This window comes from Lactuca serriola, chromosome 7 (genome assembly GCF_051521515.1).
Source record: "Lactuca serriola cultivar US96UC23 chromosome 7, Lser_US96UC23_V15, whole genome shotgun sequence".
NCBI classification, from domain to species: domain Eukaryota; kingdom Viridiplantae; phylum Streptophyta; class Magnoliopsida; order Asterales; family Asteraceae; genus Lactuca; species Lactuca serriola.
Window position 1 is genome coordinate 190,711,823 of NC_136414.1, and position 26,351 is coordinate 190,738,173.

Here is a 26,351-nt window from a genome sequence, read left to right on the forward strand (position 1 = left end):
AAATTTTCATCTCTTTGCTAACATGATTTGTTCTGTAAACCTAATGGGGGCACCTCATCCAGTCATTTGTAGGTGTGGCTTTGTCGGTCATATTATGATTTATTCTTGTTTATGTTCTATTGTTTGCATTGACTTATTTTCCATGTTAACCTTATATACAATCGCTTCTACATAACGAACATCATCTATGTAATTTCCTCTTGTTTATCTCGTTTACAACATCAGTTTTCATATGTGGGATGTTATCTATGTGAAAGAGTCATTCTATCCTTATAGCTGTCAACTTCTACCCTTTATCTCATTCCAATAGAATTTTCGGGATCTATTGCTGATGTCGTCATCATTGATGATGATTGTGGAATGTTAGCTTATAGTCATTTAACATTTGATGTTTGGGCTAAAGTACATTGCTATGACTCTCGGCAATAACCATATTTCAAAGGATAAACCTATAAAACGAATACGAGTTTGTTACTCTACAAGTATCCGAATATCTGATAATCAACACTTTGGGTTGCAAAAGGTTCTAGTCGGGAGAAAAGATGGCGGCGATCTTATCCTTCGCCACACCTGCTTCCAATTTCAGAGTGATTTCGAACTCAAGCAGAACAGCAGCTCCATTACAGTCAAGGTCTCGAATCTCCATGGTTAATCACCATCAACATTCTGCTCCTTTATTTGTTCCGGAGGTTCGTCTTCCTTTATTACGAATTTTATAACCTTTTAATTGAACCTGATTAACCCTGTCTCTGTTGCGTTGTTGCTTCTGCTCCCCTATTCCTGAAACTTCCCCCCTGCTTTTATCTCAAATTCGGCACTTTTGTCGAAACATAAATTTGATTTGGAGTTGGAAATCAACAGCATTTGAAACTCATTTTCTCACCAAATATTTACGAAATTGCATCCAGATTGATATTATAGAAAAGGAACGAGTTACTTTTGGTGAAATTTGTTGGAGATTAGGTTTTAAACAACATGCGTTTGATTAAGAATGAAAGTGTAGCATCATGGTATAACAAAATTTCACAATTTTCTCTGTTTGAATCTCAATTTAGGTTGAAAGTGCAGTTGATACCTTGTATCCGGAGTTTAGGGCGGTGGATAATCTTGTGGCACAGAATAGCTCTAGAGTTCTCAAAGCTTTTCAGAACGCAAGGGTCGGATCTCATGTATGATTATTCATCTTCACTTTAAGCCATCGATAATACAAATTGTCAATTGCTTCATAATCAATTCGGTAACTTATATCTAGCTTCCTAAAACATTCTTTCCATTATATGAATGTAGCACTTCAGCGGTTGCACTGGCTATGGCCATGAAGAAGCAGGTGGCCGAGAAGCCCTAGACCAAGCTTTTGCAGAAATTTTTGGTGCTGAATCAGCAATTGTTCGTTCACAGGTTTACCATTTTTAATCATTCATCTATTTTTCCACCATTTTTATACATTCTCAATTGACTTAACACACTTCAATTCAGTTCTTCTCAGGCACTCATGCTATTACATGTGCCCTGTTTGCTTTCTTGAGACCTGGTGATGAGGTACTTAATCTACTCATTTAGAACGCATAAAACTTATTCATTAATTTTTATCAGCTTTTGGCAGTTGCTGGTGCTCCTTATGATACACTAGAAGAAGTCATTGGAATCAGAGATGGAAATGGATTAGGCTCATTGAAAGATTTTGGAATCAGTTATCGAGAAGTTGCAGTAAGTTTCTCCTCACCTTTTCTTCAACCCTAAACCCTAAACCCTAAACCTTAAACCTTAAACCCTGTGTTGCAAGTTGTTATGCATTCCTTGTTTCAGCTTGCAGATGATGGAGGTCTTGATTGGGATGCTCTTGAAGTGGCTTTAAAACCTCAAACAAAATGTGCCTTAATACAAAGATCATGTGGGTATTCTTGGCGTAAAAGTTTAAGTGTAGATGAAATATCAAGGGCAATACACATGATCAAGGTGACTTTCAAACTTTTTATTGTTCTTTTCTTTAGGATTTGTTTGCTTTGATGAAATGTAATAATGAAGTAATGGAATGGTTAAGGTGATGAAATAAGCAAGGGAATGGAGTTAGTCATTACATTCCATGATCATGTTTGGTTGGTTTTGAGAATGCAAGGAGTTTGATGCAATTAAAAATATAAAAAAGACAATAGAAAAGATATTAGTAAGGGTAAAAATTGTCTTTATGTTTAGTTTCTTACTTAATGTCATCCAATGAGGGATGAAAAGAGCAACAAAAACATCTTTGAGGGATGAAAAAGGTAAAAAATTCTTGCAAGGGACCAAATTCATCTATTAATTAGAATCATGAAATTCTTAAAAATGATTCATTCCATTCCATTAGCCAAAATAAACAGTTTTCTAGGAATTCCATTCTTTCTCCTAACAAAAGTATATTATATTATTTAATATTTCAGGCACAAAATCCGAATTGTTTGGTTATGGTGGATAACTGCTATGGTGAATTCACAGAAACCATTGAGCCTCCTATGGTGGTATGTGTATGTCATCCATCAATCTTTATATTTGTTTATTTTATTTTTTACAAAACCAATTAATTATGGTGTTAAACAGGGTGCAGATCTTATTGCAGGAAGTTTAATAAAAAATCCAGGTGGCACAATTGCGCCATGTGGCGGATACGTTGCAGGAAAAGAAAAATGGGTAAAAGCAGCAGCAGCTCGTCTCTCTGCACCAGGTCTTGGGGTTGACTGTGGGTCAACTCCTGGTGACATCATGCGAACTTTTTTTCAAGGATTATATCTCTCACCTCAAATGGTTGGTGAATCCATAAAGGTATTTTGGAGCTTAAATCCTTAGTATAGTTTAGTAACATAATTTTTGTAAAGATATATTAAACTTGTCCTGTTTAAATTCTACTATTACTAGGGAGGGTTACTTATAGCGGAAGTTATGTCCGACAAAGGTTACAAGGTCCAGCCATTACCTCGAGTGCCACGTCACGACATAGTACAGGTTTGTTACACACATTTTATTATTTATAAATCAAAGTTTAATTTTATTATATTTGTTAAATAATAATAATAATAAAATTTGGATTTTACTTTATTTTTGTGTAGGCTGTACAACTTGGAAGCCGTGAGAGGCTACTTGCTTTTTGTGAAGCTGTGCAAAGAAGCTCGCCTGTGAGCTCTTATACGAAGCCGATTGCGGGTGTGACAGCTGGCTATGCGTCAGAGGTGATCTTTGCTGACGGGACGTTTATTGATGGGAGTACGAGTGAGCTTTCGTGTGACGGGCCGTTAAGAGAGCCGTTTTGTGTGTTTTGTCAGGTTCTTATTTTATTTTTTTTAATATTATATTTAGAAATTGGAAAAGTAATTGGATTTTTTTTATGTATAATATCAGGGTGGCACTCATTGGACTCAATGGGGACTTGTTCTTGGTGAAGTTTTGAAATCATTGTAGCTAGAAGAGATATGAAGATATGTTTTTGATTAGTAAGGTTTGTATACGTTTAGTGTAAATGATGTTTACAGTTACTTGGATTCATTTTTGTATACTTTGGTTTAGATTTACTTGGACACGTCAATGTTATGTTAAAAACATGAGGTTGAATTTTAGATTCAAAGGGGTAAAATAGTCATTAAATAGAAAAAAGAAATGTTGCTAGTCCATAGACCAAAAACATTATCCGAATACGAGTGTTTAACAAAAATAGCTAGAAATTTTTAAAGCATGTAAAATTATATAAAAAGACTTATTTAAAACATGTCATTGATTTTAAATATTGATAATTAAGTCAATTTGTAAAATTATATAATAGTTTTTGTTAACCGCTAATTGAAATAACTTTTAGATTGGTAGTTTTTTATTTTAGTTAAAAGTTAGACTTAATTATAACATTGAGTCAAGTATTGAAGTCAACTGACCTAGCTTAGCCTAAAATATTTAGGAAGTATTGTTATAATAATCATTTAGATCTTCAAAATCTCACACGTTTAGCCTCTATTCTTTGATCAACATAAATTAATATAATTTGGGAAAATGACTCAGAAGGGTAACAAATTGTTGATTTTGTTCACATTTGATCCATTTTTTTTGTATGTAATATACCATCGAACTTGTTTGTGTTTATCATAACTCTTTTGACCGGCTATTACAGGTGATAGTCGGTCAAAAGAAACACGTTGGATGATATATTGAGTACAAAAAAAACCAAATGTGAACGAAATTAACAGATGGTTACCTACCTATGCCATTTTTCCTTTTATTAAAAATGAGTTGAAAAATATGAATTGGAAATAAACAAGTTATTATATGTCAAGGTCAATTACATGTTCGGGGGAATAAAATAGTTCTTCAATTATTATTGGAAAAATTCATTTAACAAGTATAAATCGAAGTATAAACAAGTGTAATAAAAACATTAAGTGAGTTTTGATGGTTAGTTCTTTTCATATGGATATGAAGTCGACGAACATATACAAAATTAACTTCAAATGGTAAAGTTGATGTTGATCATCTCAATCTGATGGCAACTTTTGTCAAACTTTTTCTAATGATTTGGGGAAGGACATTTATAGGGTTTGTTTAAATGATGGGGATGGTGAATCCAAACATTTATCAATGAACAAAACTATATATATATATTTTTTTAATATCCTAATAGGGTAAGAGATGGATTTACTTGAGTATCAATAAGACCTTTCTAAATGATAACGTTGATACGAGCTGAAGAAGAAAATGAGTAAAATGTAAAAGGCATGGCCTGATTCACTATATACCAATGTTTTCTTTAGTAAAATAAAATGAAATACTGTTTTTGGAAAAATAGGGAAAATAATTCGAAAGGGTAACAAACTCTTGATTTGTTCAAATTTAATCATTTCCCTTTTTTTGTATATAATATATCATCGAAATTGTTGTTTGTATTCATCATAACCATTTTGACCGGTTATGACTATCACAAATGATAGCCAGTCAAAATGGTTATGGTGAATACACACAACAAGTTCGATGATATATTATTGCATTCAAATAAGAAAAAAAAATCAATAGTTGGTTACTTGGTTACCTAACACCGCTTTTCCCGTATCATTTATTAGGGGTGTTTGGATAGAAAAAAAAAGAAGATGTTTATTGTTTGTTGCTTATTCCCACCACAAGAAGCTAAGTTTAAGTGTTTGGATAAAATCAGCTTATTGTATTAGAAATAAGCTAATTTTAATAAGCATCTCTTCTCTTGCTTATTGCTAACAAATAAACTGATAAACAATAAGCATCTCTTCTCTTGCTTATTGTTTATTCAGACCACAAATAAACCAGTGTTTTAAAAACCGGTTCGAACCGGCCGATTGAACCGGTCGAACCGGAGGTGAGGGCGGTTCGATTTGGACCGGTTTTATAATGATTTCCTGACCGGATTGAACCGGCCGGTTTTGGTAAAAAACCGGTTCAACCGACTGAATTGAACCGAATGGACTAGGTTGAACCGGATATTCTTGGATTTTTGTGTTTGTTTTGGGCTTCTTTGTTTGATTTTGATTTCTATAATGATTGTTTTTATATGTTTCATTTTATTTATATTTGTAATACTAAAAAGATGATAAATTTTATAATCAATGTATGCAGGATAATTAAAAACATATAAAAATATAGAACCGGAAAACTTCATCCGACTGGTTCAATTAAAAAACCGGTTTTTAAAACATTAAAATAAAGTGATAAACAATAAGATAACAAGTTAATCCGTATACCCCTTAAACAAAAGATTTAACGTCGGGATGTAGAGAATCGTCGACATATTTATATCCCACATCGAGATCTACGCTTTCTTCCATCAATCAATGATCCCCATGTATATATGGCCCACATATCATGTCTCACGTTTGTGTCTCCTCGACCTCGTGGGTCAATTTAAGAATACGTTACTGATTTTCCCACCTAATACGCTCATCGCACAACATCAACACTTTCTACCAATTTTTGTACACTTCTACTCCTTCAATTGATCATCGTCTACCTACTCTCTTCAAGTTTTCTTCTTCGTTCGTTTGTTGTTAACTCGGATTCACCCTACAGGTACCCCTTAATTTTTGTATTTGGTAGTTTTTTTTATTAATTACAGATCAAGCATCTAGTTGTTTCCGATCGATCTTGATTCTCGAGTTTTTGTAAGGTATTTACTCGATTTGCTGTTTGAAACCGCTTCATTAAGTCTGATATATGTGTAGTCAACTCTATTCAACTTCTAGGTTATCTTACATAGCATTCATCGCGACAATCGGATCATTCGGTCGTATTTTGGTCAACACAGAAAGTCAAATTTTCATTATGTGAGTTTGATTTACTGAAACAAACATCTTTACGCAGGTGTTCTCCCATTGAAGAACGTTAAGATGACTCGTAAACAGGAGACGTTGATAGGTTCTGGAGCTTGTGTAGCAGTTACAGTCCTTTTAGCATTGAAATTAGTTCGCGATCATCTTTCTCATTGGAAAAAACCCAAGGAACAAAAGGCGATCATAGTGATCATCCTCATGGCCCCAATCTATGCTGTTGACTCATATGTCGGATTGCTTGATATTCGTGGTAGCGAGACCTTTTTTGTGCTCCTGGACTCCATCAAAGAATGCTACGAGGCTCTGGTAAAGATCAAACCCTTAATTACTCCATTTTCTTGATATTAATCGTTTTAAAAAGACTAATTTTATCGTTTATCAAATTCAGGTAATGGCCAAGTTCTTGGCTTTGCTTTACACTTATTTGAATATATCTATAAGCAAGAACATAGTCCCGGATGAAATCAAAGGAAGAGAAATTCATCACTCATTCCCAATGACTCTATTCCAAGTAATTTCGGTTTTTATATTCATTTTTGGACACAATGAACAATGTTTAGTTTGAAATATACTGACATATCTAATGATTAAATGCAGCCTCATTCTGTTCGTTTAAACCATCAAAACTTGAAGCTTTTGAAATACTGGACATGGCAGTTTGTAGTGATTCGCCCTGTGTGTTCTGTTTTAATGATAGTCTTACAGCTTCTTGAGATCTATCCTGATTGGCTGAGCTGGACATTTACTATGATCTTGAATGTTTCAGTTTCATTGGCGTTATATGCCCTTGTGATTTTCTACCATGTTTTTGCTAAAGAATTGGCACCACATAAACCTCTTGCAAAGTTCTTGTGTGTCAAAGGAATCGTCTTCTTCTGTTTTTGGCAGGTATACTTCTCACATGGGCCCCATTTGACAAGACATGACTTTTGAAATTTGATTATTCTTTTTTGAAATTAAAAAAAAAAATGTTGGGGTTTATTTATTGTATGATGATTATTTGCAGGGGATTGTACTTAGTGGTCTTGTGGCAATGGGGATAATTAAATCGAATCATTTTTGGCTTGATGTGTCACATATCCAACAAGCTTTGCAAAATGCATTGGTGATTGTGGAGATGGTGTTTTTTGCAATGTTTCAGATGTATGCATACACTGCTGCACCATACAAGGCTGCTGATATTAAAGAAAAGAAGAAAGAGTGATGGTAAAAGTATTCGATTTTTGGGTATTATATATAAAGGTACCATTTTTATGTTTATGAATTGAGCTTAGAATAATATAATTAATTATTAATTCCCTTATATAGGGATTGTATTTGGATACAGTAGATATTGAATGAATGCAGAGTGCTTCATGCTATAATATTGTTCTAATGATATTTGATTACACTAACTTATATGGAGGCAGAGTGGGCAATTCATGAAATATAATACGATTTTGGATATGGCTCTTGATTTTTTTTTAAACACAATCGCCATATACACGAAACACAATTTTTAATGACAAAATGAACACAAAAAACATATTTAAACTGAAATTGTACTAAAGTGTTGTATAGACATAACTAACTACACTAAAAGTATCTTATAATTTAGGGTTTTATCGGTTTAAAACATTAACCTTTTTATTTCAAAAACAATTTTTTTAGCCATTTTAGCAATTTATCATTAGTCCGAGTAGACAATTTTTTTTTTCCCAAAAAGACCTTCAATTATTTTAATAAAAATCAAATTTGATAGATTTTTTCGTTTAAACCAACTTTTTCACTATAGCTTATACTTCAAATGTTTGTATTGGTGTTGTTGATGGTTTTCATCATTAAAATTTGAAGGAAACCTTATATTGTTTTCCGACCAAACAAAATGGATGCTATATCCAAATTTTATTGGCAAAATGCATGTTAAAATCTATTTACATGATATTCAGAGATTGTAATAGGTGAATAACAATAACAATTGTCCAATATGGTTTGACCGCGTAGATGCAAAACGTTTTGTTAGCAAATGCAAAGTCTAGTCTCCAAATTAGTAACGTAGCAGAAGCATCGGTCTTCGAATTAACAAACACAAAGCCTTTGGTCCTCAAATTAGTAGACGTGTAACCTTCAGTTAACATTTAACAAATACAAAAACATCAATATCCAAATTAGCAGACACAACACCTCAATCATCAAAGTAGCATATATAGAACTAGATGTGATACAATTTATCCAAGTTGGCAGTCACAAACACTCGAACTCCAAATTAGTACTCACATATACAATTGAGCCTCCATCGATGATAAATACCCCCAGTCTTGGGTCAATCCATAATGATTCTTCTACGATAAATATAATTTTTTTGTCAAACTACGGAAATATTATCATAAATATGCTAAAAATGAACAAAGCAAAATAAATATAATGATTTAAAAAAAGAAACCTTAAAATACAAGATATTTTACACAATTAACCTTCAAACATGTTTTAGATATGAGAGCCGGTTAGTATACATATTTTTTTATTTTATATATAATTTGTGTTTTAAAATGTTATATTGTACAACTTCAAACAACGAAAAAAACTATCATAAATTTGCAAAAATGAACAAAACAAAATAAATTCTCTTTAATAAATGAAGGCTTTTTTTTACTACATGTCATCTTCTCTTTCATTTTGACATTTGTCATTTTGTGAGAATTTTAGAAATATAATGATTAAAAGAAGGAAACCTCAATATATAAAATATTTTACATAATTATCCTTCAAACATGTTTGGATATGGAATATAATTTGTGTTTTAAAATGTTATATTGTTCAATATTATTGCTTAAACAAAAGTAGTTATAGTTGGGCAAACCGTCGAAGTGAATGGGTTCTAACCGTAACAGTCGACATAAGGCTAAAAAGATAGAGATGAACGCAGAACGTTAAAATAGAGAAATAAGAAAGGCAGAGAAAAGTATTTCTTTTCTTTTCAGGGGATTTTCAACAAGAATAGATCCCTTATTTTTCATTATCCGCTACATCCTTTTTGTTTTTCTTCAAGAAACTATGAATCTTTTCCAATTCTCATAAACCCTTCTCATATTCGCAATGATGACGACAATATTCCCACAAATTTTCGCCACTTTCACAGATTACAAACCCCAAAGACAAGCTTTTTACACTACAAAATCACGACAATCCACCAACTCTTTTACAAGGAGATACGTTTGTTGTTTTCATCAACAAAATTCTAGATTGGGTTTTGAATCCAGAGTTAAATTGTCACTGAGTAAACATCAGTTCGATGAGAATCTAAGCAAGAAGAAGAGGGTCGTTCTTGTTAGGTCTAATAATCTTAAATTCAATAGCTCAGGCGGCGGCGGCGGCGGTGGCGGAAGAGACGACGGCAGTACAGCAAGGGTTTTGGGGAATCTTGCTTTGGCTATCGGCTTGACTTATCTTTCTTTTACTGGACAGCTTGGTTGGGTACTTGACGCCATTGTTTCCGTTTGGGTATTAATCTCCCTTCCTCTGTTTTTGCATTATTCCCAAAATTAGATCCAATTGTTCGATTAGTAACATTTCATGCTTAATTGTGTTCTAATCAAACGAATTTACTGTATTTTAATGGCAGCTTCTTGTGATTCTTGTCCCAATTGTGGGTTTAGGAGTTCTTATTTGGTGGGCAGGAAAAGACATGGTTCAAAGCAATGTAATTTCGATCTTTGACAACACTATAGTATTTAGAAAATTCCATTATTTAGATTAATAAATGTTATTATCTAAGCAATTGATTTGTGTCTTTTTATACAGTGCCCCAATTGTGGAAATGAATTTCAGGTTTTTGAGTAAGAAACTCAATTCGATTCTTATGCTTCTAAATTGTTTATGAAATATTTGGTATTTACATTTTCTTTTTATTGTTGTAGATCTACTTTAACTGAGGAGTCACAGGTGTGTCCCTATTGTAGTCAACCTTTTTCAGGTAAAATTATGTAATCTTGTAGTGTATTTTTGTAAATAGAATAATTTCTTATAACTGAATATTTGTGTGTATAATATTTGGATTTCAGTGGTGGGTAATGAGTTTGTAAGAAATCCTGTGAAATACCCGAATGAATCTACATCATTTGGTGAAGCTTTTGGCGACTTTTCTTCTCGTTCAAAAAAAGGTACATTTTCTTAAGTTGTTTTTTTCTGTATTATGTCAGATAGAAATGCTCATATATTGCTTATTAGGTTTGTGTCTTTTATAGATTGAATAAACCGTTTGAAAAGAGACTAAATGACCATTTTACCCTTATATTCCAATTTTCACAATGTTCATAATTTTAAAAACAAGGGGAGTTGGATGGAAAAAAGAAAGAAAGAAAGGCAAATAGGAATTTGGTTGGTGTCATTTTTTTTTTAGATTAAGTGCTTAAACCCTTAAGACCATTAAATAAAAAAGAAACACCCCATAAATAGGTAAAATGTTAATATATTACACGGGTGGATGGTTTGTGCAGGGAAGGCTTCATCTAGACCTGTTATTGATATTGAAGCTGAGGTTAAGGATATCGATTGAGGTGTCAAACTATTCTTACTCCTTCCCTATTGTTGTAATGAATATAGATAGAATCAAAATTCAGAAATTGTGTATTCATAAGTTTTTGATGTACAGAAGAATTATATGATTTGTAGCAAAATAATGTGAGATTATTTGTATTCTTTAAGTAGTTCCCTTAACTCAAGGGAAAACATATCACTTTACATGCAAAATGATGTCAATTTTGACTCATTTAAAATGAGGAATATCTACAAAACAGGGTATATTTGATTGAGGTGAGAGTGTGTTTTTAATGTATAAATCCCTGTGTTTGGAACAGATAAACTAGTTTTACTGAAAGCTATTGGATGTGGCTTATTGATAAACTTATGGGGGTTTTTCCATAATACCATTAATAAAAGAATAAGTTTAACATTTGTATAACATTGTGCAAGTTTTTAATGTATAAAAATCATAAAGGGCTTGGACAATATTTTCAGATTTTCAAATTCAATCTCAGAAAATGCAGAAATAAAGATAAAAGTAAATCGATGTCATCATTTTTATCATTTAATAATAAGTGTGTATATATATATTCTACCATTTGTGATTTTATTGTAGTTAAATAAAAAATCTTAATATTGTTTCCACTTGTAAATCAAATTAATAGCTAAATTTTGTTTACTTGTAAATCAAATTCCCTTAACCATTAGCTTTAAAGTTTTATTATAAACAATTATTGTTAGAAAGAGTGGTGCGGGTATGAAGTATTGTCCAACATTGAGCACATAGATCACAATGGAACACTTGGGGTTCATGGAGCATGTGACAAATGAACGGATCATCTAAGAAAGGAATTGATCGTATAACAAAGGAATGGATCAAGTGCCAAAGGAACAGATCGTACAGAAGGGGGTTTGGAGCACTTGGGAGTGATATGGAGCAACAATGGAACATTGTTGCGCCATTTGCTGAAGACTTGGGCCAAGAAGGATGTTGTTGCGCCAAGAGCACTCCTTGCGCCAAGATACTCCCTCTTGCTCCATGAGGTACCCCTCTTGCACCATGGGGTACTCCTGTTGCGCCATGAAGTATGTTGTTGTGCCATGAAGTGTTATTGTTGCGCCAAGATGGCGATGTTGCTCCAACCTAGATGCTCTTATGTCATACTTGATGCCTCTTGCACCATCTATATTCTTGTTGTGCCATGATGGCGCAAGACCATCTTGGTCCTTGATGAGCCAAGTATGCTATGAAGTCCTCTATGATGCTCAAGATATACTCAAGATGAAAGAATGTTTCAGAAGATGCTGCATGGTGGAATATGATTGGTTGTCACAATTCACGGGCCTATGGCCCAATGGACTTGACCCATTAGAGTTTTAGGTTTGATCCCTCAAGTATAAATAGGCTCATACCCCCCATCATTGTAAATTGCTAGATTTCTGTGAGAGCTCAAAGTGAGATACAATTTGAATGCTTGTAATTGTTTCAGAAAGTTAATTAAATCCTCTCTCTCTCTCTCTCTCTCTCTCTCTCTCTCTCCCCCGTGGATGTAGGTCATCTTAACTGAATCACGTTAAATATCGTGTTATTTTGATTTACGTTTTTTAGAATCTTGTAAGTTCACCGAAGTTTGTTTTTGATATTTGTCTGAAATGCTTAACTTGTTTTGTTGTCATCTAACATGAATATTGACGTAAAATCCTTTGCATTTAAAAAAAATGGTTTAAACTTGACATTTAATTTGTTGTGTTAAAATTGAAAATTTGCTAAGTTTTTATTTTTTTATACTTTTGTCTTTGTTACATAGTACTAGTGTTGTAGAACTTGATCAACTCGGACGAATACTTAGACTCTCTTACTGAGATGAGTTAAGCAAAATTTACCAAATAACTCAGAATTCGGTCAACCTTGGTCAAAATCAGATCAACTTGTACAAATTCAGCCAACTCGATCAGACTTGGCCAACTGGGTACAGTTTGGTAGTTAATCATACCCGAGTCTGAAATCTGACTGAAACCATATTATTTGATTTTACGTCTGATTGATTATGCTGAATGATGAAAATAACCATTTTATACTTCTGTTATTTTTTGTATTTAATACTATGTATATGTTTGATAAAATATATGAATATATTTGTTGAAAGTTATAAAATACAAAATCTAAAATAAACACAAACGGAAAAAAAACAACAATTACAAATACATAATCCAAAACTCTTCTAAAAAAAATCCACCAATATTTAATAAAAAATTTCAGCTTAAACATGTTAGAGCTGTAATTAAAGATGAATTGGTATCCATCAAGAAATTAAGCTCTCAAATACTTGCCGTTCCATTCATTGTTTTATTCTTCCGGTTAAGAATTGGAGTTTCTAGGGGTGAGCAAACCCGAACCAAGAAACCGGGAAACCGATCAAAACCGACGAAACCGAAATCGATAAAACCGAAACCGAAGCAAAACCGACGGTTAGGGTTTCAAATTTTTAAAAACCGAAAAATCGGGTTCGGTTTCGGTTTTTGCCTAGAAACCGACCCACCCAACCCGAGAAACCGACTCAATGGTTGAGTGCCATTTTTTTTATATGTAATCATAAGAATATATATATCTAAGGCGCGAATTAGATATACAAACACACTCTTGGCCCAGTGGTTGAGCGCCTTCCCCTTGAACATTATGTCAAGGGTTCGAATCTTGCTGCTTGCCAAAGTTTTCTATTTTAATTTGCAATTTGATCTATCCCACATCGATGGGTGTATGAAAGTTGCGCATGCTTCACCCTTAATATAAGGAATTGATAACCTCTATCAAGCCTCAAATCAGTTTAATTGGGATTATCATTGGGTTCGGGTTTAAACCCGGAACCGACCCATGAAGAAACTGAAAACCGACAAACCGAACCGACGGTTTGGGTTCATGGTTCGGTTTTTATATTTTTGAAAACCGATTTTATTGGGTTGGGTTCGGTTTTAGGTCAAAACCGACCCAAACCGACCCATGCTCACCCCTAGGAGTTTCTAAAGGGCATGCCAAAGTTGCAACATACTTGAGCTGTTTTCACAAAAAAAAGGAATCATATGAAATATCTTTAAGCAATAGTAAAATACATATATTATATTTATATAAGATATGAATATTTAATTACCTTATGCTTGTGAAGATAAGCGTTTATCCATATGTATGATGTTGTTTGTTTTTACGAAGCGAAAACGTCTGAAGTCTGCGGACCACATTTGTAACTTTCTGTAGAAGAAGAGGTAGACCAATCCACTGCAGCCTGTAATAAGAAGTCTGTTTGTTTTTTAACGTCTGCAGACTGCTTCAATAAACTAAAATTAACTATATAGTAGTTAAAAATAATTCTAAATCAAAATTTTATTTAGTTTAATTAGGGATGAGCGTGGGACAGGTACCGACTCGTACCGTTTCTGATTTCCCGAAAACCGAATTTGGTCGAAAGTTAATCCCAAGTATCAGACCAAATTAAAATCACTGATACCGGTACCGGGAATGGTACCGGTTTTCGGTACTAGTACCGGTACCGACAGTACCGATTTTCGAATTTCATGTATTTGGAGTACCAAGTATCGTTCCATATTTTTAAATTTGATACGGTTCGATACCGATTCTGGTGGGGGATCGGGATTTGGGACAAACTGCTCATCCCTAAGTTTAATCATGTGCAAATCAAATATAAATATCATTGTGATGATATGATTTTTAAAGACATGTATATAAAATAATTAAACATAATATTTGCTAAATAACAATAAATAAAATTGTTAATTTAACGAAAAACATGTTCATTTTTATTAAATTTTCGAAGATGATGATTATTTTTCTGGTTAGCTTCAATAAATTTGGTAATTTTAGTGAATCACTTTATAATTTATTAATATTTAATTATAAAGAATGTAGTATAAACAAATATTTATATGAAATTTACTAAACGGTTTTTAAATTATTTGAAATTATGTAAAATATACTCGAATTATTTATAATATCCTTCATAATATTATTAAAATAATAAACATGTTGTTGAACAAAATTAAAACAAATCTATGTTAAATAATATAACTTAAAGTAAAGTGAAAAGTGGTTTGAAGAGGATGGTCCAATATTGTGCCGCACAGCACACACGCAACGGTTTTTAAGTCAGAAGTCTTCTAAAAAACAAACAGTTGCGAAATGTCAAATGATGCGCTTATGCTGCACAACACAACCAGAAGTGAGTTTTATGAAAAAACAAACAACCCTTAAGTCATGAAAGGCAAGCACACAATCCTTTAATTCAAATGGTTTATAAACTGAATACCATTGAATTTTCAATCCCTGAAACAAAGAGAATGCATCTTGATTTTTCAGAATCAAAAATAGATAATCCATTGCTAACAAAATTTTATCCGTTGGTTCAAGTGTAAATCTTGCAACAAAATAGCTTAAAACGGTTATTGATGGCAAGAATCTTATATAATTGTAATCCAACAAGCTTAGTTCCACAACAAACCAACTCAAAAACTCAAATGATGACGATAATGGTTACATTTCTCCTTGGGCAACTCTAATGAGAATTCTACCAACCAAAATATGTGAAATTTAGTATATAATAATTATAATCATAGAAGCATTACTGATTACACATAGATACCTGCCCTTAGATAACATAGAATAATAAGATCGAATATTATTGCTATAATAGTGACACTACATTAGAGCTTGGAAAATCCAAGAAGTGATGATGTTCTAGTTCTTCTTGGACCTATAATTTTCCTTGATAAATTTAATTTGTAACAAACTAAAGAACAATTACACAACATAAAGAGAGATTGGATTTAATTCAAAGAGATGCTAACCTTGGAATTTACTTGAGCCCATCTTTATAAAAATCGATTGCGGAGCAGAGCGTGAATCAGATCAATAATCCAAAATTAAAGAACAAATCACAAATCAATTGAGAGGGAGAGACATACCAAATGATGTGGGGAAGGAGGATGAGGTGGCATCGGTGGGTAACGGGGATGACGAAGGCGTTAGCCAAAGGAGGCAAGAGTGGTGTTGATATATATTTGCTTTTGCATATCTCAGAGGTAGGAAAGGAGAACGGACGTGTGAGAAGAAGAAGAGCAAATGATGGTATCAAACGCAATGATGGGTAAGAGTCAGCCAAAAAGGTCTGACAGGATTGGTTCAACAAGAAATCAAACAATGTCTTGCTAAACTCGGTTAAAAGGTCAAAGTTATCTCAAATGATGTTTAAAATACTAGCTTATGATCTACTTTATTGGTATAATCTAACATTATATTGCAATAAAATCAAAAAATAAACTAAATTGTATAAAACAAACACAACTTAAAAAAAGTCAAATATGCGATGTTGATCAAAATAATTCAAGGTTTCCTCGTACTGATATTTTTAGGTTTTAAGAAAAATAACTTGAATTATAAAAAACTTCTGTTCAACTTTTAATTTTTATTTGGATAATTTTTTTTAATACAAAATTACTGATTTCAACTTTTTATTTTATATAATTTTAAAATTTTAATAATTCATAGTTATTTTTGTCCATTACACTAAATATTGAAACTTGATTAATATTAGGAAAGATATTACATTTACTTCTTGTTTCTAAAAATAACAGGTGGGACCCAATTCGGATACATTTACACCAGCAGTAATCCGATTCACACGTCCAAGATCAATGTACACCGGCTCCACAGCCACTTAGCAACTCTCTTCACACGCCCAAACCCCAAAACAAAGGTCAAAATATCAAAGCCTCATCACGACTAACCGACTACCGATCTCTCCCGGTCGTCGTTGTCGTCTCCGGTGATCCAAATCGTCATCCTATAATCAGAACACCTCAAAACGGAGAGATCTCAACGCCGATAGAGATCGAGGTTTTTCTTTAATCCTATCGGCAACTATGAACGAGAAGGCAGGTGTTTCCAAGGAGCTCAATGCTAGGCACAGAAAGGTCTCCTCTTCTTCCTCTTCCGTAACTTGATCTGTATTTAGTTTTGCACTTATTAGGTTAACTGATATGTCATGATATCATCTAGTATACCTGATTTAAGATTTAGCAGCTGATCTATTTCAATAAACATTGAATACGTGTGATCGAAAACTATTGAATTTGTTTGAAATCTGTTCCGTTTGACTATTCGATTATTGTTTGCGACTTTCATAAAAAAATTTTGTCTAGTAATTTGGGAGATCTGTATCCTATATTCCTCTTCAAGCATACTTTTACATCATATATCGTGTAACAGTAAGTTAAATAAAAACATCAGCATGTTTAGTAAATTGATTCATATTATGTGCAAGGGATACCAGATGAGAAACTTCTCCAAAACAAAAAATTGTAAACTTTTTGTGATGGATGAGCACTAGAACATGACTGAGAAGGGGATATAGACCTATAGTTACACGGATGATGGTTATAACTCCAAAGCTTAGGGAATTTTACTTGCAGTCATATATAAATTTTTAGTACTTACATTTAGAATTTTATCAGAAGTCACATTATAACAACGAATCATGGGCTTCAACTGACTTTGAGCATCAATAAATGTAATAAGAGATTAAGAGAACAGAAAGTGTGAATCAAGAAGCAGACTTTAGTCTATTAAGTTCCAAGGCAAGTTGATGTAAACATGAATCTTACAACTGCCTGCAACAATTTTATTTCCTGTAATGTGCTGATCCCCCAATTTGGCATTATTTATTTTAGTTAATATTTTTTCAAGGTGGACTTTCACTTGCAAACAAGTGTAATGAGCTGTCTTTAATCAAAAGAAAGGGGCTGTTATGAATTAGATGGACTCCATTACTGTTTAAATGCTAATGCTACCAAATATGTGATTATTATATAATGATGATATAAACTAAGCTATAGAAGAAACACCATCCTTTATTTGATTTTGCCATCAAGATTGAGCAATTTAGGGCTAAAAGTTAAAACTTTGAAAAACTGTTGTGTACATATAGAATGAAACTTGTGAAGTGAAAACAATACAATTCCCATTATGGTGCACTGAAAAAACTTTATGCTGCATATCAACTGATTCTGTGTGATCTTTGTTTCCAGATACTGGAAGGGCTTCTTAAATTGCCTGAGAATAGGGAGTGTGCTGATTGCAAAACCAAGTATGCACTTCATTTATGACATTCATTAATCAAATTGGATTATTGTTTAGTTATTATCTATATTAACTATTAAAACCAATTTTTTTTTTCATGACAGAGGTCCTAGATGGGCTAGTGTGAACCTAGGCATCTTTATATGCATGCAATGTTCTGGAATCCATAGAAGCCTTGGTGTACACATATCAAAGGTAATAATTCCATACAAGTCCCTATCATCTGAAGGTCTTAAAAGAATAGATAAAAAACAGAGTTCAATTTATTCACAACATGTGAGAAAAATATTTGTAAAATTAATACCTTGGATTCTTGGAATTTGACTGAATCCCTTTGCCACTAGCCACCTTGTATATGGAGAGAAAAATAATTAGAACAAGAAACAGAAAAGCACAGATCTGCCTACATCATTTTATATTGAGTTTTTGGAGCTATTTAACATAAAAAAAAAAAAACTACATAAAAAACTGCCCTTGATGCAGTGAGTACAAGCTTCTGATGCATGGTACTATTGAGTCACATTTTACATGAATGTTTCATGTTTTGTTATAAAGACATTCCCCTTAAGACAAATAGTTATTAAAATTTAAAACATATAGGTTAACTATACCTTTTAATAGACACTATAATGTGTTCTTTCATTTATTTATTTATTTATGCACACCTTTCTCTCTTTCTCTAGGTGCGATCAGCTACACTGGACACATGGCTACCCGAGCAGGTTGCATTTATCCAATGTAAGACAGATCTTCCTCATGTTTATAAAAAAATATAAATAAATAATTGTTGTAATTTTAAAGATTATGTTATGTGATTCATTTTCTCTTTCTTCTCAGCCATGGGAAACGAGAAGTCAAATAGTTATTGGGAAGCACAACTGCCACCAAATTATGATAGAGTTGGCATTGAAAATTTCATTCGCGCAAAGTACGTACCCTTTTTAGCACTTTAAAAAAGGGTTAATGTCATAAAAATCCTCAAGTTTTTAGAGTTTTGTCGGTTTTGACCAAAGTTGAATTTTATGTCCGTTTTTACCCTCATTTTCTAAAAAATGTTCGGTCTTACCCTTTTACCGGTGATAACAGGTTTTTCAGGTTACCATTATATTATCTTCGCAAAAAAAACCCTTAAGTTTACAGTTTTTTTACGTTTTTACCCTTGAGTTTATAATTTTTTTATACTTTTACCCTAAGTATTTTTTTCATATTATACGTATTCATGCAGAAAAATCGTATTTATATATGAAAAAAAGTTTAATTAAATATTGTATTTACATTTTTTTAAATGTTATATCTTTATGTGTGTGAGTGTGTGTGTGTGTGTGTATATATATATATATATATATATATATATATATATATATATATGGGTCTTTTTCCTTGGATAAACCGTTTAAAATGTAATAAAAAACAAATTAATATGTTTTTAGAACTACAAATACATACTTTTATGTATTTAAAAATATACATATCAATAACAAAACTTGTTCAATCATAAATGTGTTTATATATAATATTAAAAAACTATAAATACAACATTTAATTAAACATTTTTTTTCGTATATAAACACGATTTTTTTGCATGAATACGTGTATTATGAAAAAAAAAATACTTAGGGTAAAAGTGTAAAAAAAATTATATACTTAAGGGTAAAAACGTCAAAAACTGTAAATTTAAGGGTTTTTTGCGAAGTTAATATAATGGTAACCTAGAAAACCTGTTATCACCGGTAAAAGGGTAAAACCAAACATTTTTTTGGAAAATGTGAGGGTAAAAACAGACATAAAATCCAACTTTGGGTAAAACCAACAAAATCCTGAAAAACTGAGGGTTTTTATGACATTAACCCTTTAAAAAAATCTATTCTCTTCTTCATTATCTATGTTTCAAAGTCTTAAAAATAAATGTGGTGGCTATTTTTAAGATATGAAGACAAAAGATGGGTTGCTAAAGAAGGAAGAGAAATCCCACCTCCTGTAGTGCATGAAGAGAAAGCACCACCACCTGTTCAGCATACTGAAAGAAAGACCTATCAAACACCTGTTGCAAGAGTCAACCTTCGTGTCCCCCCAAAAGGACCCGAACCTGTATCTGTATGTCATCATCATCATCATCATCATCATCAAATTCAATACGTGTTAAGTTTGTTCATTTATTTCAACTTAACAGGTGATCCCAATTCCAAAAGCCGAGTCATCAGCAGTTTCTTCTACTGAATCAGAAGCTGTCTCTCCTCCAAAACATGATTTTGCTACTGATCTTTTCGACATGCTTTCAATGGATGAGAAAGTTCCAGAAGCTTCTACAGACGATCTATGGGCAGGCTTTCAATGTAACTCTACTTACTCCTTCCTTTTATTACTTAATAAGATTAAAATTCTACTACACATAACAACTTATCTCGTGATATTGATTTACAGCTGCTGCTGTTCAAGTACCACCAATCACAACAGACGTTTCAAAACCTGTTGATAACATTAACAACCAAACAAAGCCAAATCCCGTTCCCACTTCTGGAATTGAAGATCTGTTCAAAGACTCACCTCCTCTCTCACAACCACAATCACAGAAGCCTCAGAAGGATGTTAAAAATGATATCATGAGTCTCTTTGAAAAGAGTAACAATAACAACACAACATCACCATATGCTCTTCACCAACAGCAACTTGCTATGTTAGCTCAGCAGCAGTACCTACTCATGGCTGCTGCTGCCAAATCAGGTGGTTTGCCAAATCTTACTGGCAATGGGAATGGAGGCCAAGGGCAACAACGTAATTTACTCCCCAATCAAAACTGGGCAAATGTCGGCTACCAGTTTCCTGGGATGCATGCTACACCTACGCCAGCTTCTGGAAAAGATGAACTAGAGAAATATTTACAACAGGTATACAAGTATATTTATGTTTTGATTATTTTCTATACAAATATGGATAGACTTTAATTGGTGTAATAAATAATAGATGGGAAATATGGGACTTGGAGCACAAATTCCAGCTGGCACTTCATTTCAGGTTCCAACATCATCCAGGTATGATTCTAATTTATATCTTACTTTTTTGTATGTATTAATTGGCGTAAATGATAACACTATGATTATTATTATTTTGTTATAGTGTTTACAACACGATGGGATTGAATGCAACTACCAATGGGGTGATGCCACCTGGCAGCATGGGGGGATCTGGTGGGTCTAAACCACCAGCAGCAACCGCATCGGCTTCACAGTCTGCAAAAGACTATGATTTCTCCTCCTTAACTCAAGGGATGTTCTCCAAACCATGATCTTTTTTAATACGCCCTTCTTATATTGTGTACTATAATTCACAAAAAAAAAAAAAAAAAATCTATTTTTCCTGTGTCGGGGATTGTAAACTATTTGTAGAGGATGCAATTTTCAGCTTGTTTTTTTTTCTCATTATTCTCTGTTCTTAATTTTCCAATTTATGTGAATGAATTTCTAAAATTGTTGCTCCTTGCATTTTTTTTCTTACTTGCGTTTGCGTATTTGATAATCTATTTACATTGACAATTGTCTACCACTTGTGATCAAAACGTTATCACTCATCAGCCTTAAAGTTTAAGACTCAACATAAGAAAACTTATGCGTATAATAGAAAATTTAGTGAGTATTTTAAAATCAATAATATTAAAAACTGGGTTAAACAAATATGGAAATGGTATGCTGTGAATCCCGAGGATAATAAAATTTCATGACACAAGTTACACGTAACTTTGAAGTTTAAACTGACTTTTGAGTTTTGACTTTTGATGGATGGATTAAACCGTTAAACGTTACGTGACTCACTATGGTAGGTTTGCGGGTGACGTTGCTCGATTAATTTTAGATTTGTTTGATGTTTTTTTTATTAGATTGTATGCATATCGTTTATAAAATTTTGGTCAAAGTATTACACGTTTCGAGAGGTTACTTCACGTTTTTAAATAACCTTAATTCACATTAGTATACAATCAAGTTTTATAATCTAAACATTCAAGATGTATCAATACCTGAATCATTCATCATCGTGCTTAGTGATGAATTTATCTTTTTATTATATCACTTTCATATTCTCCATTTATTGATCACTCTCTTCCTTTCTTCAAGTATAAAATATCTTCTTCTTTTCATGTATATTATGTATATAATATTGAGTTCGATTTTTATAAGTCAGAATAAGTTTGTGTTATATATTTTTAATTACAAACAAGGCTAGTAAAAGTAGGCGTGAAAAATGGAAGTTTCAAATATGCACATGTGTGTACCTTTGGGAGAACCCACATGCGATGCCAGTTGCCACAGGTGCCGACTGTTTTAACTTTGTTGAGTGCTTAAACATATTAGAAAATTTAAATATCCTTAATTTTTTTTATACTTTTTCTTCATATCCATCCTTCTCCGTGTAATAAAAATTTATTAATTATATTAAATACGGCAAATATCACAATCTTAAATGGATAGGTGGATAGGAAGATGATAGAAAATAAAAAGTAGAAGATATTTATTATTATCAAAATCTATTTATTATAAAAACTGATATGTAGTTCGAATATAATGATTATGTTCATGTAAATAAATTTACGTTGTAAAAAGCTTCAGTTTTTCATGCAATTAAAACTCCCCATTCACAGTTTCCATAGTTTTTAAAACATACTTTATATATTAAGTGCATTTTCAAATTTACAAATCCTTAGCAACTTAACGACCAACAAATAAATATTGTCGTGTCTTTATCTGTTGGTAATTTTGTCATTATATCATTGTAGTGTAATGGAATTTACAAGATTAACAATAGAATTCAAGTCTTGATTTTAAACAAGTTAGGAGGTATAGAGTACATTTTTGTATAAGAGAAGTTTGATCTCGGTTCGACCAAATGACAGGGGTCAAGTGGGCTGCAACCATTTACGGATATAATGAGCATTTGATGCTAATTGATCAATTTTTTTTGTTAATAAGAAGAATTCATATTCATATAAATTCATAGTTTGTGATTTCTCATCTTCATATAAAATTGTTCTTTGAAATATTATCTCATAAACTGGATTTCATGATGCCAAACATAATGTAAAAATATCAGATTCGAAAAGTGTTCTACATGATTCCATAAACAATCTTATTCTTCTCAAACCCCGACATTATCTATGTTTCACAAATCAGGAAAACAACAGAATGCAAATCAATCCCCCTTTGATCTAAATTATTCTTAGTAGCAAGTCTATTCAATTCAAATTTCCAAGCAAAAAAAAAAAATCACCTTAATGAGTACAATTTCGTTCTATCTAATCCGACAACTAATCAACTACAATAACAAAGTACGATCAAGGAATGGAGTACATGAGAAGGTTTGCTTATGTCTATGATAATGACTTATCGGTAGGGAACCATATCAACACTTGGCTCCTCATTAATCTAATCTTAAATCCTTAATCACTTAGATCTAGTTAATTAATTAAGAAACAAACCAACTTTACTAAATTAATTATATTTAACGCCACCTTCCACGTTATGTATTAAATATGCACTATTTCCCTTGTAACCTTTTCGACCAAATTAAACACCAAAATTAATAAATTGAAATCATGTCTAATCACACACACAAACAAAATATAAGATTCCGTGTTGTTGCTACTCTAGTGATTCTCCCAAAAACAATAAGCTCTCGAGTACTCTTAAGATCAGGAAAAACTCATACGCATATTTCTTGTTAAAAGCAAATTGGTAAAAAACATAAATAATAAATTTGGAAAACGGGTACAAACATTTATAAAATAAATATTAGTAGATCAGTAGACATCTGGGCCTGATTTTATTAATAAGACATCTCCATCTTTACACGATACAAATAAGTAAATATTTCTTAAAAATAAATTATGCTATTAAGTTCGAGCAAATATGAGATATTTTGATAAATGCGACAGCCCAACTAGCTGTCACAAACATGCACAAGACCGATGAAATTTCAACTATTATTTGTTATTTTATCAACTCATGCATCTTATTCTAATAATTAGTTTAGTTTTATATTACAAGTACTACACCTAAATTGCATACAAGAATCTTGTAAATATTATAGGTTGTTTTTATATTCGTTACATTAAATATAATGGTCCCATCGTCATGAGCAACATTCAGGGTATCAAGGTTTTTGTAATATATATATATATATATATATATATATATATATATATATATATATATATATATATATATATATATATACACAGAGAGAGAGAGAGAGAGAGAGAGAGAGAGTTAATTTGGGCCTGACCACCTCCTTTTTCCTCTGCCACCTACCTCAAAATGCAAAAAACGACAATGTACTTTAGAAGTTCGGTTCGGTTTTCGGTTCCAATATTTCCTCATTTTCTGTTTTCAATTTTTTGGTTCTCAGTTTGGTTCGTTCGATTCCAGGACTAATCTCATCTCTCCAAGCCCTAATTCGATATATGAAGCACAATTCTAATCTGTTTATTTCATGTCATTAAATATAATGCCATATCATTTGTCAACTAATTGTATATCTAATGAATCTGGTTGTCTCTAATAAGAATTGAATAAAAGCTTAAATTCGTTGGGTTTTTTTAGACAAAATGTTAAGTTCATTAGGTTTTTTTGAGCAGACAAAACATGATTGAGGTTTTTTGAATGGTTTCAAAACTTTGTTAGTCTTACAAGTCATTTTCCCGATATTTAATTCCACGTCATAAGCTATGTCCTTTGTTGAGTTTTATTAGCTGGTTAATTGAATAAAAATGTAAGTTAGTTAGGTTTTTTTTAGACAGAATGTTAAGTTCGTTGGATTTTCTTGAACAGACAAAACATAATTGAGTTTTTTTGAACGGTTTAGTAACTTCATTAGGCTTATAGGTAATTTCCCCAAATATAGGCTATTCTCTCATGTTCATCATTTGCCCCCACCCCGTTATCAACCCATCCATTTGAACACAACCATCATCCCTATCAAGATTAATGTTAAATTCAGTCATATCCACCTCCACTTCTGATACATTGTTTTCATCATCAACAAGTTCATCATACTGTTCTTCTGATTCTTGCCCAAAATCATCACTATCAACAGGCTTTTCATGTTCAGAATGATGGTCTTCAACATTCTCATCTTCTGGTGGTTGATAATGTTCTCCATCAAAAGGATCAAAGTGATCATGAGAAAAGTTCTCATAATGAAAGTCATCATAATCAAAATTAGCATGGTCACCACCTTGATCTTGTACCACATAATCCATGTTAGCATGCTCACCATCTTGATCTTGTACCATATCATCTAATTTAGGATTCTCACCACCTTGATCTTGTACAACATCATCCAATTTTACATGATCACCATTTTGATCTTTTACTACATCATCCAATTTAGCATGATCACCACCTTGATCTTCTACTACATCATCCAATTCAACTAAACGAAGCTTCTTGGCACAAGAACTTTGACCAACTATTGAGTTCACCCTTCTATTTCTTCTATACTCTGGTGAAACTTGTGTAGGGACTCTGTCAAAGAGTATCAAGGACATATACCCTGCCAACTGTGTTTGATCGTTAGCTTCATCTATTATTGGGGTTTTATCCTTTGCTGGTACTTTTGATACGTTTTCTTCTTTTGGAAGATCACCATCGTAGAGCTCCTTAATAATGACTTTTTGCTTTCCTTTTGGAGACATAAAATAGGTCAGCAAATTAGTTTGTCCATGTTCTGTATACACTTCAACGACCTTTTTATCTCCAATATATTGAGCCAAATTCAAGACATCATTATCATTCCCTAAAGCTCTAAGACTAAAATCCAAGTCTTCATGAGGAATCCTAAAATGGTAATATATTACTGGGGGTACGGAGTAACCTAGCTCTAACATCATTGTGTCTAGTTCATGAACTGAGAACTCATCAATGTCTACTAAATCAATATATCACACTTCACCTTTAACATATTTTGTGTTTGGAAGCTTGGTAAAATTTCCACCATGGTGTAGCTTTATGGTGAACATTGTTGGTACACGCTCTACAAGATACAAAAAACATTAAGTAAAAAATTATCAGATGTTTGTATTTTAGGCTCTGTTCTTCAGATCATCAAGAAACCCAAAATTTTTTCGTACAAAGAGGATAAGTGAAACTAACCATATTCATTTGTGATGTCATACGTCTCGCCTTTTGGCCTAATCGCCCACATTATGAACACCATTTACAGTTGGGAAAATGACCTTTGAGGGTAATAAAGTATTTTTCTTGTATTCATTAGGTACCTTATCTTTTTTTTTTTGTCTTTATTATACCATTGAACTTATAATCCCTGCTCATCAAAGCCACTGCGACCGGTTGTTGTAGGTTACTGCTTATGTGGATATTACGTGGCATTATGTGGCATACATTTGGCTTATTAAA

At 32.6% G+C, this 26,351-nt stretch overlaps 4 protein-coding genes across 5 annotated transcripts; all 4 read left to right on the forward strand.

Annotated features, from left to right (window-relative positions):
* The first annotated feature begins 425 nt into the window (after nt 1–425).
* On the forward strand, nt 426–3,592 carry LOC145063256 (uncharacterized). Of its 2 annotated transcripts, none has more exons than XM_079010849.1 (11): nt 426–689; nt 1,056–1,169; nt 1,288–1,398; nt 1,477–1,539; nt 1,594–1,707; nt 1,807–1,956; nt 2,418–2,501; nt 2,575–2,796; nt 2,890–2,976; nt 3,081–3,293; nt 3,370–3,592. In XM_079010849.1, the coding sequence occupies exons 1-11, from the start codon at nt 543–545 to the stop codon at nt 3,427–3,429; spliced, it is 1,365 nt and encodes a 454-aa protein (XP_078866975.1). In that variant the 5' UTR covers nt 426–542; the 3' UTR covers nt 3,430–3,592. The 2 variants fall into 2 exon arrangements, with proteins under 2 accessions (XP_078866975.1, XP_078866976.1); XM_079010850.1 differs by having other exon boundaries at nt 430–689; nt 2,418–2,495.
* Nucleotides 3,593–5,905: 2,313 nt separating this feature from the next.
* Nucleotides 5,906–7,669, forward strand: LOC145063130 (uncharacterized). The gene is made up of 5 exons (XM_079010723.1): nt 5,906–6,045; nt 6,337–6,611; nt 6,694–6,816; nt 6,903–7,193; nt 7,312–7,669. Exons 2-5 carry the CDS (start codon nt 6,363–6,365, stop codon nt 7,507–7,509), a joined length of 861 nt encoding a protein of 286 aa, XP_078866849.1. The 5' UTR covers nt 5,906–6,045; nt 6,337–6,362; the 3' UTR covers nt 7,510–7,669.
* A 1,536-nt stretch (nt 7,670–9,205) lies between these two features.
* LOC145063422 (uncharacterized) lies at nt 9,206–10,987 on the forward strand. Its single transcript, XM_079011032.1, has 6 exons — nt 9,206–9,785; nt 9,907–9,984; nt 10,086–10,120; nt 10,202–10,257; nt 10,346–10,444; nt 10,781–10,987. The coding sequence occupies exons 1-6, from the start codon at nt 9,381–9,383 to the stop codon at nt 10,837–10,839; spliced, it is 732 nt and encodes a 243-aa protein (XP_078867158.1). The 5' UTR covers nt 9,206–9,380; the 3' UTR covers nt 10,840–10,987.
* A 5,663-nt stretch (nt 10,988–16,650) lies between these two features.
* Nucleotides 16,651–21,428, forward strand: LOC145061510 (ADP-ribosylation factor GTPase-activating protein AGD5-like). The gene is made up of 10 exons (XM_079009011.1): nt 16,651–16,784; nt 17,898–17,956; nt 18,054–18,144; nt 18,633–18,687; nt 18,787–18,877; nt 19,875–20,043; nt 20,120–20,282; nt 20,371–20,834; nt 20,911–20,978; nt 21,064–21,428. The coding sequence occupies exons 1-10, from the start codon at nt 16,734–16,736 to the stop codon at nt 21,230–21,232; spliced, it is 1,380 nt and encodes a 459-aa protein (XP_078865137.1). The 5' UTR covers nt 16,651–16,733; the 3' UTR covers nt 21,233–21,428.
* The last annotated feature ends 4,923 nt before the right edge of the window (nt 21,429–26,351 follow it).